The sequence below is a fragment of the Mustelus asterias genome, chromosome 2 (assembly GCF_964213995.1).
Source record: "Mustelus asterias chromosome 2, sMusAst1.hap1.1, whole genome shotgun sequence".
NCBI lineage: Eukaryota > Metazoa > Chordata > Chondrichthyes > Carcharhiniformes > Triakidae > Mustelus > Mustelus asterias.
Window position 1 is genome coordinate 9,144,776 of NC_135802.1, and position 12,743 is coordinate 9,157,518.

Below are 12,743 nucleotides of genomic sequence, written 5' to 3' on the forward strand. Positions count from 1 at the left end.
GAGGGAGGGAGGGAACGGGGGGAGAGGGAGGGAACGGGGTAGGTGAGATTGCCGGGGAAGGGGAGGGTTGGAAGTGGAAGAAGGGGTGGGAGGCCTGGGTGACCTGGCCAATATATATTCCTTGACCAATGACAGTAACATTGTTACATTGCTGCCTGTGGGATCTTGCTGTGCACTAACTGGCTGAAGCCTTTTCCATATTGCAACAGCGATAGCCCTTCGTAAACGCCCGATTGGCTGGGAAGATGTTTGAGGTGTTGATCTGGGAATGTGGGTGTGTTTGAATTGGTGTCTGGTTGGCGGGTGGAGATGTGTGCAGCTGTGAGCTCGCTCTGTCCTGTGTTTGAATTGGTGTCTGGTTGGCGGGTGGAGATGTGTGCAGCTGTGAGCTCGCTCTGTCCTGTGTTTGCAATTGTAGGGATGGCAGAGGGTGAGGCAGCCAAGAGCAAGCGGATCCTGGTGACCGGGGGCTCGGGGTTGGTCGGCAAAGCCATCGAACAGGTTGGTAAGGACGGTGAGGGCCGGCCAGATGAGGAGTGGATCTTTCTGTCTTCAAAAGATGCGGATTTAACGTGAGTCCCTCAGTGTAAAGACTTGTGTAGAGTCTCTACTTTCTCAGAAGACTAAGGAAATTTGGCATGTCCGCTACGACTCTCACCAACTTTTACAGATGCACCATAGAAAGCATTCTTTCTGGTTGTATCACAGCTTGGTATGGCTCCTGCTCTGCCCAAGACCGCAAGGAACTACAAAAGAATGTAGCCCAGTCCATCACGCAAACCACCCTCCCATCCATTGGCTCTGTCTACACTTCCCGCTGCCTCGGCAAAGCAGCCAGCATAATTAAGGACCCCACGCACCCCGGACATTCTCTCTTCCACCTTCTTCCATCGGGAAAAAGATACAAAAGTCTGAGATCACGCACCAACCGACTCAAGAACAGCTTCTTCCCTGCTGCTGTCAGACTTTTGAATGGACCAACCTTTCACTCAGTTGATCTTTCTCTACAGCCTAGCTATAACTGTAACACATTCTGCATTCTCTTCTTTCCTTCTCTATGAACGGTATGCTTTGTATAGCACATAAGAAACAATACTTTTCACTGTATGTTAATACATGTGACAATAAATCAAAAAGATTTAGCTGCAGATCTGCCGTGCTCCCTTTGAATGGTGGCAGAGGTCCCAGCATCTGATTGGCCGCCTCCTATGTGATCTGTGGGACCAAAAGATCAAAAAATCTCTTCGACTCATCAGTGCCCAGCGGGTCTGCGCTGCCATTCGATCAGACCATGACTGATCTGATATAATCCTCAACTCCACTTTCCCACTTTATCCCCATCACCCTCCATTCCCTTACTGACTAAAAACCTGTCTATCTCAGCTTTGAGCATATTTAATGTCCCAGCCTTTACAGCCCTCTGCGGTAAAGAATTCCACCGATTCACTACTCTCTGAGAGAAGAAATTCCTCCTCATCTCTAATGGGCAGCCCCTTACTCTGAGATTCTGCCCTCTGGTCTTAGACTCTCCCACAAGGGGAAACAGCCTCTCAGCATCTACCCTGTCAAGCCCCCCCTGAGAATCCTATATGTCTCAATAAGGTCGCCTCTCATTCTGCTAAACTCCAATGAATACAGGCCCAACCTACTCAACCTATCCTCATAAGAAAATCCCTCCATACCCGGGATCAACCCAGTGAACCTTCTCTGGATTGTCTCCATTGCCAGTATATCTCTCCATAGATAAGGGGACCAAAACTGTTCACAATATTCCAGGTGTGGTCTAACTAGCGCCTTGTCTCGTTTTAACAAGACTTCCCTATTTTTAGGCTCCATTCCCTTTGAAATAAAGGCCAACATTCCATTTGCCTTCCCTATTACCTGCTGAACTTGCACGCTAGCTTTTTGTGATTTATGTACGCGGACCCCCAAATCCCTCTGTGCTGCAGCTTTCTGCACTCTTTCTCCATTTAAATATTCAGCTCCTTTATTCCTGCCACCAAAGTGTATAACTTTACATTTCTCTACATTATATTCCATCTGCCAAGTTTTTGCCCACTCACCTAACCTGTCTCTATCCCTCTGTTGACTCTGTGTCATCCTCACCACTTGTCTTCTCACCTATTTTTGTGTCATTCACAAATCTGGCAATAATACATTCACTTCCCTCGTCATTAATATAAATTGTAACTAATTGCGGCCCAGCACTGATCCCTGTGGCACTCCACCAGTTACAGGTTTCCATCCTGAAAATGTCCCCTTAACCTAACTCTCTGTCTTCTATCAGTTAGCCAATCCTCTATCCATGTTAATATACTCCCCCCGCCCCCCCCCCCACACACACACACACACACACACACACACACACACACACACACACCATGGACACCTATCATATCAAGTAGCCCTTTGTGCAGTTCCTTAATGAATGCTTTTTGGAAATCCGAGTATATTGCATCTACTGGTTCCCCTCTGTCTATCCCGCTCGTTACCACCTCAAAGATTTCTAATAAATTTGTCACTGTCGGAGGGTCAGCACTGAGGGAGTGCTGCACTATCACTGGGTCAGTACTGAGGGGGTGCTGCACTGGACTAGTGATCCAGAGACCCAGGATAATGTTCTGGGGACCTGGGTTCGAATCCCGCCGTGGCAGATGGTGGAATTTGAATTTAATTTTTAAAAAATCTGGAATTAAGAATCTACTGATGACCATGAAACAAACCATTGCCGATTGTCGGAAAAACCCATCTGGTTCACTACTCTCCTTTAGGGAAGGAAATCTATTGATTTGATTTGATTTATTATTGTCACATGTATTAACATACAGTGAAAAGTATTGTTTCTTGTGCACTATACAGACAAAGCATACCGTTCATAGAGAAGGAAATGAGAGCGTGCAGAATGTAGTGTCACAGTCATAGCTAGGGTGTAGAGAAAGATCAACTTAATGCGAGGTAGGTCCATTCAAAAGTCTTGACGGCAGCAGGGAAGAAGCTATTCTTGAGTCGGTTGGTATGTGACCTCAGACTTTTGTATCTTTTTCCCGAAGGAAGAAGGTGGAAGAGAGAATGTCCGGAGTGCGTGGGGTCCTTAATTATGCTGGCTGCTTTGCTGAGGCAGCAGGAAGTGTAGACAGAGTTAATGGATGGGACGCCGGTTTGCGTGATGGATTGGACTACATTCACAACCTTTTGTAGTTTCTTGCGGTCTTGGGCAGAGCAGGAGCCATACCAAGCTGTGATACAACCAGAAAGAATGCTTTCTATGGTGCACCTGTAAAAGTTGGTGAGAGTCATAGCTGACATGCTAAATTTCCTTAGTCTTCTGAGAAAGTAGAGGCGTTGGTGGGCTTTCTTAACTATAGTGTCAGCATGGGGGGACCAGGACAGGTTGTTGATGATCTGGACACCTAAAAAGTTGAAGCTCTCGACCCTTTCTTCTACTCCCTGTTGATGTTGACAGGGGCATGTTCTCCTTTACTCTTCCTGAAGTCGATGACAATCTCCTTTGTTTTGTTGACATTGAGGGAGAGATTATCATCGCCACACCAGTTCACCAGATTCTCTCTCATTCCTGTACTCTGTCTCGTCATTGTTTGAGATCCACCCACTATGGTGGTGTTGTCAGCGATCTTAAAAATAGAGCTGATGGGGAATTTGGCCGCACAAATCTGCCGTCCTTACCCGGTCTGGCCTACATGTGACTCCAGAACCACCGCAATGTGGTTGACTCTCGACTGCCCTCTGAAATAGAAACCATAGAAACCCGACAGTGCAGAAAGAGGCCATTTGGCCCATCGAGTCTGCACTCGAGTCCCACCCAGGCCCTATCCCCGTATCCCTACATATTTACCTGCTAATCCCTCTAACCCTCATATTTACCCACTAATCTACACATCCCGGGACACCAAGGGGCAATTTTAGCATGGCCGATCAACCTAACCTGCACACCTTTGGACTGTGGGAGGAAACCGGAGCACCCGGAGGAAGCCCACGCAGACACGGGGAGAATGTGCAAACTCTGCACAGACAGTGACCCGAGCCGAGAATCGAACCCAAGTCCCTGGAGCTGTGAAGCAGCAGTGCCAACCACTGTGCTACCGTGCCACCCTCAGTTCAAGGGCAATTAGGGATGGGTAATAAATGCTGCCCCCCCCCCCCCCCAGCAGCGCCCACATAGAACATTACAGCACAGTACAGGCCCTTCGGCCCTCGATGTTGCGCCGACCAGTGAAACCAATCTAAAGTCCCTCTAATCTACACTATTCCAATATCATCCATATGTTTATCCAATAACCATTTAAATGCCCTTAATGTTGGCGAGTTCACTACTGCTGCAGACAGGGCATTCCACGCCCTTACTACCCTCTGAGTAAAGAACCCACCTCTGACATCTGTCCTATATCTATCACCCCTCAATTTAAAGCTATGTCCCCTCGTGCTAGCCATCACCATCCGAGGAAAAAGGCTCTCACTATCCACCCTATCTAATCCTCTGATCATCTTGTATGCCTCTATTAAGTCACCTCTTAACCTCCTTCTCTCTAACGAAAACAGCCTCAAGTCCCTCAGCCTTTCCTCATAAGACCTTCCCACCATACCAGGCAACATCCTGGTAAATCTCCTCTGCACCCTTTCCAATGCTTCCACATCTTTCCTATAATGCAGCGACCAGAACTGTACGCAATACTCCAAGTGCGGCCGTACCAGAGTTTTGTACAGCTGCAGCATGACCTCATGGCTCCGAAACTCAATCCCTCTACCAATAAAAGCTAACACACCGTACGCCTTCTTAACAACCCGATCAACCTGGGTGCCAACTTTCAGGGATCTATGCACATGGACACCGAGATCTCTCTGCTCATCCACACTACCAAGTATCTTACCATTAGCCCAGTACTCTGTATTCCTGTTACTCCTTCCAAAGTGAATCACCTCACACTTTTCCGCATTAAACTCCATTTGCCACCTCTCAGCCCAGCTCTGCAGCTTATCTATGTCCCTCTGTAACCTGCCACTTCCCTCCGCACTGTCTACAACTCCACCGACTTTAGTGTCATCCGCAAATTTACTAACCCATCCTTCTATGCCCTCATCCAGGTCATTTATAAAAATGACAAACAGCAGTGGCCCCAAAACAGAACCTTGCGGTACACCACTAGTAACTGAACTCCAGGATGAACATTTCCCATCAACCACCCTCTGTCTTCTTACAGCTAGCCAATTCCTGATCCAAACTGCTAAATCACCCTCAATCCCATGTGTCCGTATTTTCTGCAATAGCTTACCGTGGGGAACCTTATCAAACGCTTTACTGAAATCCATATACACCACATCAACTGCTTTACCCTCATCCACCTCTTTGGTCACCTTCTCAAAGAACTCAATAAGGTTTGTGAGGCACGACCTACCCTTCACAAAACCGTGCTGACTATCCCTAATCAAATTATTCCGTTCTACATGATTATAAATCCTATCTCTTATAATCCTTTCCAAAACTTTGCCCACAACAGAAATAAGGCTCACCGGTCTATAATTACCAGGGTTGTCTCTACTCCCCTTCTTGAACAAGGGGACAGCATTTGCTATCCTCCAGTCTTCTGGCACTATTCCTGTAGTGATAGCCAAGTTCCGCACACATGAGGGCGGCCTAAACCGGGATGTTGGATTTATGTCACATTATCAGTAACCCCCACAGCTTTCCCCCTGGTCTTGCAGAATCTCACTAGCTGTTCTGTCTGGAGACAATACACATCTCTTTAACCTGTGTTGAATGCTCCCTCCACCCACATTGTCTGTACCTTTAAGACCTGGCTGGCTGTAGAGATTTGCATTCTAATTAGTATTCTGTAACTTGATTTCTGTGTCTGTGCACTGTTGGAGAACAGAGACCACGCCATCTGACGAAGGGTGCTCCGAAAGCTTATGGTATTTGCTACCAAATAAACCTGTTGGACTTTAACCTGGTGTTGTGAGACTTCTTACTATTCCTGTAGACAATGACGACATAAAGATCAAAGCCAAAGGCTCTGCAATCTCCTCCCTAGCCTCCCAGAGAATCCTGGGATAAATCCCATCCGGCCCAGGGGACTTATCTATTTTCACACTTTCCAGAATTGCTAACACCTCCTCCTTATGAACCTCAATCCCGTCTAGTCTAATAGCCTGTATCTCAGTATTCTCCTCGACAACATTGTCTTTTTCCTGTGTGAATACTGACGAAAAATATTCATTTAGCGCCTCTCCTAACTCTTCGGACTCCACACATAACTTCCCACTACTGTCCTTGACTGGCCCTAATCTTATCCTAGTCATTCTTTTATTCCTGACATACCTATAGAAAGCTTTAGGGTTTTCCTAGATCCTACCTGCCAAAGACTTATGTCCCCTCCTGGCTCTTCTTAGCTCTCTCTTTAGGTCCTTCCTGGCTAACTTGTAACTCTCAAGTGCCCTAACTGAGCCTTCACGTCTCATCTTTACATAAGTCTCCTTCTTCCTCTTCACAAGAGGTTCAACTTCTTTAGTAAACCACGGTTCCCTCGCTAGACCACTTCCTCCCTGCCTGACAGGTACAGACTTATCAAGGACACGCAGTAGCTGTTCCTTGAACAAGCTCCACATTTCAATTGTGCCCATCCCCTGCAGTTTCCTTCCACATCCTATGCATCCTAAATCTCAGCTAATTGCATCATAATTTCCTTTCCCCCAGCTATAACTCTTGCCCTGTGGTATATACCTATCCCTTTCCATCGCTAAAGTAAACGTAACCGAATTGTGGTCACTATCACCAAAGTGCTCCCCTACCTCCAAATCTAACACCTGGCCTGGTTCATTACCCAGTACCAAATCCAATGTGGCCTCGCCTCTTGTTGGTCTATCAACATACTGTGTCAGGAAACCCTCCTGCACACATTGGACAAAAACTGACCCATCTAAAGTACTCGAACTATAGCGTTTCCAGTCAATATTTGTAAAGTTAAAGTCCCCCATAACAACTACCCTGTTACTTTCGCTCCTATCCAGAATCACCTTTGCAATCCTTTCCTCTACATCCCTGGAACTTTTCGGAGGCCTATAGAAAACTCCCAACAGGGTGACCTCTCCTTTCCTGTTTCTAACCTCAGCCCAAACTACCTCAGTAGACGAGTCCTCATCAAATGTCCTTTCTGCCACCGTAATACTGTCCTTGACTAACAATGCCACACCTCCCCCTCTTTTACCACCTTCCCTGCACTTACTGAAACATCTAAACCCTGGAACCTGCAACAACCAGTCCTGTCCCTGCTCTATCCATGTCTCCGAGATGGCCACAACATCGAAATCCCAGGTACCAACCCATGCTGCAAGCTCACCCACTTTATTCCGGATGCTCCTGGCGTTGAAGTATACACACTTCAAACCGCCTTCCTGCCTGCCAGTACACTCCTGCGACTCTGAAACCTCATCCATGACCTCACTACTCTCAACCTCCTGTACACCGGAGCTACAATTCAGGTACCCACCCCCCTGCTGAATTAGTTTAAACCCTCCCGAAGAGCATTAGCAAATTTCCCCCCCCCCCAGGATATTGGTACCCCTCTGGTCCAGGTGCAGACCATCCCATTTGTAGAGGTCCCACCTCCCCCAGAAAGAGCCCCAATTGTCCAGGTATCTGAATCCCTCCCTCCTGCACCATCCCTGTAGCCACGTGTTCAACTGCTCTCTCTCCCTATTCCTCTCCTTGCTGGCACGGGTAACAAACCAGAGATAACAACTCTGTTTGTTCTAGCTCTCAGCTTCCACCCTAAATCCCTGAATTTCTGCCTTACATCCCCATCCCTACCTATGTCTTGAGTGCCTATGTGGACCACGACTTGGGGCTGGTCCTCCTCCCCCTTAAGGATCCCGAAAACACGATCTGAGACGTCACAACACATCCCATGAATAAATTAAAAATAGGTGCTGTGTGTGGGATCTTGCTGTGCGGTGATTGGCAACTGCGTTTGTGACATTGTAATGGGGACAGGAATCTCATTGGCTGTAAAGAGCTCCAGGATATCTGGAGGAGGACTTGCAGATAGTGAGGAACATTGTCAGAGGCTACAGAAGGATATAGATAGGCTGGAAATTTGGGCAAGGAAATGGCAGATGGAGTTCAATCCTGATAAATGCGAAGTGATGCATTTTGGTGGGAATAATGTAGGGAGGAGCTACACGATAAATGGAAGAACCATAAAGGGTGTAGAGACGCAGAGGGACCTGGGTGTGCAAGTCCACAGATCTTTGAAGGTGACGTCACAGGTGGAGAAGGTGGTGAAGAAGGCATATGGCATGCTTGCCTTTATAGGACGGGGCATAGAGTATAAAAGTTGGGGTCTGATGTTGCAGATGTATAGAACGTTGGTTCGGCCGCATTTGGAATACTGCGTCCAGTTCTGGTCGCCACACTACCAGAAGGACGTGGAGGCTTTGGAGAGAGTACAGAGGAGGTTTACCAGGATGTTGCCTGGTATGGAGGGGCTTGGTTATGAGGAGAGATTGGGGAAACTGGGGTTGTTCTCCTTGGAAAGACGGAGGATGAGGGGAGACTTAATAGAGGTGTATAAAATTATGAAAGGCATAGATAGGGTGAACGGTGGGAAGCTTTTCCCCGGGTCGGTGGTGACGTTCACGAGGGGTCATAGGTTCAAGGTGAAGGGGGGGAGGTTTAACACAGATATAGAACATAGAACATAGAACATTACAGCGCAGAACAGGCCCTTCGGCCCACGATGTTGCACCGACCAGTAAAAAAAAAACTGTGACCCTCCAACCTAAACCAATTTCTTTTCATCCATGAACCTATCTACGGATCTCTTAAACGCCCCCAAACTAGGCGCATTTACTACTGATGCTGGCAGGGCATTCCAATCCCTCACCACCCTCTGGGTAAAGAACCTACCCCTGACATCGGTTCTATAACTACCCCCCCTCAATTTAAAGCCATGCCCCCTCGTGCTGGATTTCTCCATCAGAGGAAAAAGGCTATCACTATCCACCCTATCTAAACCTCTAATCATCTTATATGTTTCAATAAGATCCCCTCTTAGCCGCCGCCTTTCCAGCGAAAACAATCCCAAATCCCTCAGCCTATCCTCATAGGATCTCCCCTCCATACCAGGCAACATCCTGGTAAACCTCCTCTGCACCCTCTCCAAAGCCTCCACATCCTTCCTGTAATGTGGGGACCAGAACTGCACACAGTACTCCAAGTGCGGCCGCACCAGAGTTGTGTACAGTTGCAACATAACGCTACGACTCCTAAATTCAATCCCCCTACCAATAAACGCCAAGACACCATATGCCTTCTTAACAACCTTATCTACTTGATTCCCAACTTTCAGGGATCTATGCACACATACACCTAGATCCCTCTGCTCCTCCACACTATTCAAAGTCCTCCCGTTAGCCCTATACTCAACACATCTGTTATTCCTACCAAAGTGAATTACCTCACACTTCTCCGCATTAAACTCCATCCGCCACCTCTCGGCCCAACTTTGCAACCTGTCTAAGTCTTCCTGCAAACTACGACACCCTTCCTCACTGTCTACCACACCACCGACTTTGGTGTCATCAGCAAATTTGCTAATCCACCCAACTATACCCTCATCCAGATCATTAATAAATATTACAAACAGCAGTGGCCCCAAAACAGATCCCTGAGGTACACCACTTGTAACCGCACTCCATGATGAATATTTACTATCAACCACCACCCTCTGTTTCCTATCCGCTAGCCAATTCCTGATCCAATTTCCTAGATCACCCCCAATCCCATACATCTGCATTTTCTGCAGAAGCCTACCATGGTGAACCTTATCAAACGCCTTACTAAAATCCATATATACCACGTCCACTGCCTTGCCCCCATCCACCTCCTTGGTCACTTTCTCAAAAAACTCAATAAGGTTAGTAAGGCACGACCTACCTGCCACAAAACCATGCTGACTATCACCTATCAATTCATTACTCTCCAAATAACTATAAATCCTATCCCTTATAATTTTTTCCAACATCTTGCCGACAACAGAAGTGAGACTCACCGGTCTATAATTCCCGGGGAAGTCTCTGTTCCCCTTCTTAAACAATGGGACAACATTCGCTAACCTCCAATCTTCTGGTACTATACCAGAGGCCAACGACGACCTGAAGATCAGAGCCAGAGGCTCTGCAATCACTTCTCTTGCCTCCCAGAGAATCCTTGGATAAATCCCATCCGGACCAGGGGATTTATCTATTTTCAGACCCTCCAGAATATCCTGCACATCCTCCTTATCAACTGTAATACTGTCTATTCTACTCCCTTGCAACCCAGTGTCCTCCTCAGCTATATTCATGTCCCCTTGCGTGAACACCGAAGAGAAATATTGGTTCAATGCTTCACCAATCTCCTCCGGTTCCACACATAACTTCCCTCTGCCATCTATAACTGGCCCTAAACTTGCCCTAACCAACCTTCTGTTCTTGACATACCTATAGAACGCCTTAGGATTCTCTTTAACCCTATCCGCCAAAGTCTTCTCATGTCCCCTTTTAGCCCTTCTAAGCTCGCTCTTCAACTCCCTCTTAGCCAATCTAAAGCTTTCTAGTGCACTACCCGAGTGCTCACGTCTCATCCGAACATAAGCCTCCTTTTTCTTTTTAACCAACAAGGAAGGACATATTTCACACAGAGGGTCGTGGGGGCCTGGAATGTGTTGCCGGGCAAGGTGGTGGAGGCGGACACACTGGGAACGTTTAAGACTTATCTAGACAGCTATATGAACGGAGTGGGAATGGAGGGATACAAAAGAGTGATCTAGTTTGGACCAGGGAGCGGCGCGGGCTAATTGTTCCTGGTTTCTCGTTTCAAGGCTTCATTCTACGATCATCTTGCTGGTGCCAGTACAGAGTGAGACTGCGGATAGTTGGGAACCTGTCTCGGGGGCAGGGGATTCATATGGTGTTCGTGGAAGTGGAAATGACTAGGGTTGGGAAGCATTTTCCGATCGGGGCCATTGTGATCTCCTGGACTCGTTTCGATCGCCTCAGGGGGTCGGAGAGGAATTTCCCAGATTTTTTTTTCCCCATATTGGCCCTGGGGTTTTTCACTCTGGGTTTTCGCCTCTCCCTGGAGATCACATGGTCTGGAATGGGGGGGTGGGGGTAAGTTAATAGGTTGTAATGAACAAAGCATCGTAGCTGTGAGGGACAGCTCGGTGGATAGGATATTGGTATGTAGATAGGCTGGAAAATTGGGTGGGGATCCTGGATTCAGGATTCAATCCTGGACCAGGGAGCGGCGCGGGCTTGGAGGGCCGAAGGGCCTGTTCCTGTGCTGTATTGTTCTTTGTTCTTTGAGGAGGTAGGCGCTTCTGAAATGTGAAATCCTTTGTTTTCCTGTCAGGAACGCTGCAGAGACCAGAGCGATGTTCGACCGATTCCGACCCACCCACGTCATTCACCTGGCCGCCATGGTGGGCGGACTGTTCCGGAACATGAAGTATAACCTGGATTTCTGGGTGAGTGATGGGCAGTGTGCAGGATGGTCGAGGGCGGATGGGTGGGTTTGTTTGGCCCCAGCTTGGGGTATCCGTGCCCCCAATGCGGGCAGCACACCTTCGAGAGATGGTGAAGAGTTTGGAGAGGACGGAAGAGATTCCTGGGAATGGGTCCAGGAACGCGGGACCACAGTTACTGGGAGAGGCTGGAGCAGCTGGGGCTCCGCTCCTTCAGACAGAGAAGGTTCCGGTGAGATTTGGCTGAGGTGTTTAGAAGGGTTTAGATAGAGTAAATGACACACAGGGACAGACTTGGGGCGATTGTCAAGGGCAAAGTGAGGGAATATTTAAATGTAATTAGTGGTTAGGGTTTGGAATTCACAGCCTGACGGGGAGCTGGATACAGATTTAAAACAAACTTTACAATAGAATTGGATAAACACTCGGAGGAAAAGAATTGCGGGGTTTTGGGGGTAAGAGTAGAGGAGTGGGACTAACTGGATTACTCTTCAGAAGAGCCAGCATAGAGTCAATGGGCTGAATGGTCTCCTGTGATGTGCTATTCTATGACTGAGGCACTGTGACCGGAAGGGGCTGGATCAAATTCCCAGTCTGAGGAAGCAGCCGGAAATGTACCTGTGGGATGGGCTGACAGCTCGGGGGGAAGTGTAAGAGAAGCAAGAATCGTGGGCTGCGATTTATCAGCTGCTGCTTTTAACTGTGACTGGGTCTGTTACCAAACCGAGTTTCACCAGCGGGGAATGGACAGGGCTGGTGGAAACACGTCTTCAGCAACACAATGGTGCTGGCAGGAGGGTCAGAGAGAGGGAGGGACGGGGAGTTTGGAGACAGTCGGTACAGGATACTGTCCGGAGGGTCAGTGAGAGGGAGGGCCGGGGAGTTTGGGGACAGTCGGTACAGGATACTGTCCGGAGGGTCAGTGAGAGGGAGGGACGGGGAGTTTGGGGACAGTCGGTACAGGATACTGTCCGGAGGGTCAGTGAGAGGGAGGGCCGGGGAGTTTGGGGACAGTCGGTACAGGATACTGTCCGGAGGGTCAGTGAGAGGGAGGGACGGGGAGTTTGGGGACAGTCGGTACAGGATACTGTCCGGAGGGTCAGTGAGAGGGACAGGGAGTTTGGGGACAGTCGGTACAGGATACTGTCCGGAGGGTCAGTGAGAGGGAGAGACGGGGAGTTTGGGGACAGTCGGTACAGGATACTGTCCGGAGGGTCAGTGAGA

At 48.3% G+C, this 12,743-nt stretch overlaps 1 protein-coding gene across 1 annotated transcript in view; it reads left to right on the top strand.

The window, feature by feature from the left end:
• Positions 1 to 310: 310 nt before the first annotated feature.
• LOC144505228 (GDP-L-fucose synthase-like) overlaps positions 311 to 12,743 on the top strand; it is a 34,309-nt gene continuing 21,876 nt past the window's right edge. The window contains exons 1-2 of the mRNA XM_078231243.1: positions 311 to 572; positions 11,408 to 11,522. Coding sequence (XP_078087369.1) covers positions 373 to 572; positions 11,408 to 11,522 — 315 coding nt within the window. The 5' untranslated portion in view covers positions 311 to 372. The remainder of the gene's footprint in view (positions 573 to 11,407; positions 11,523 to 12,743) is intronic.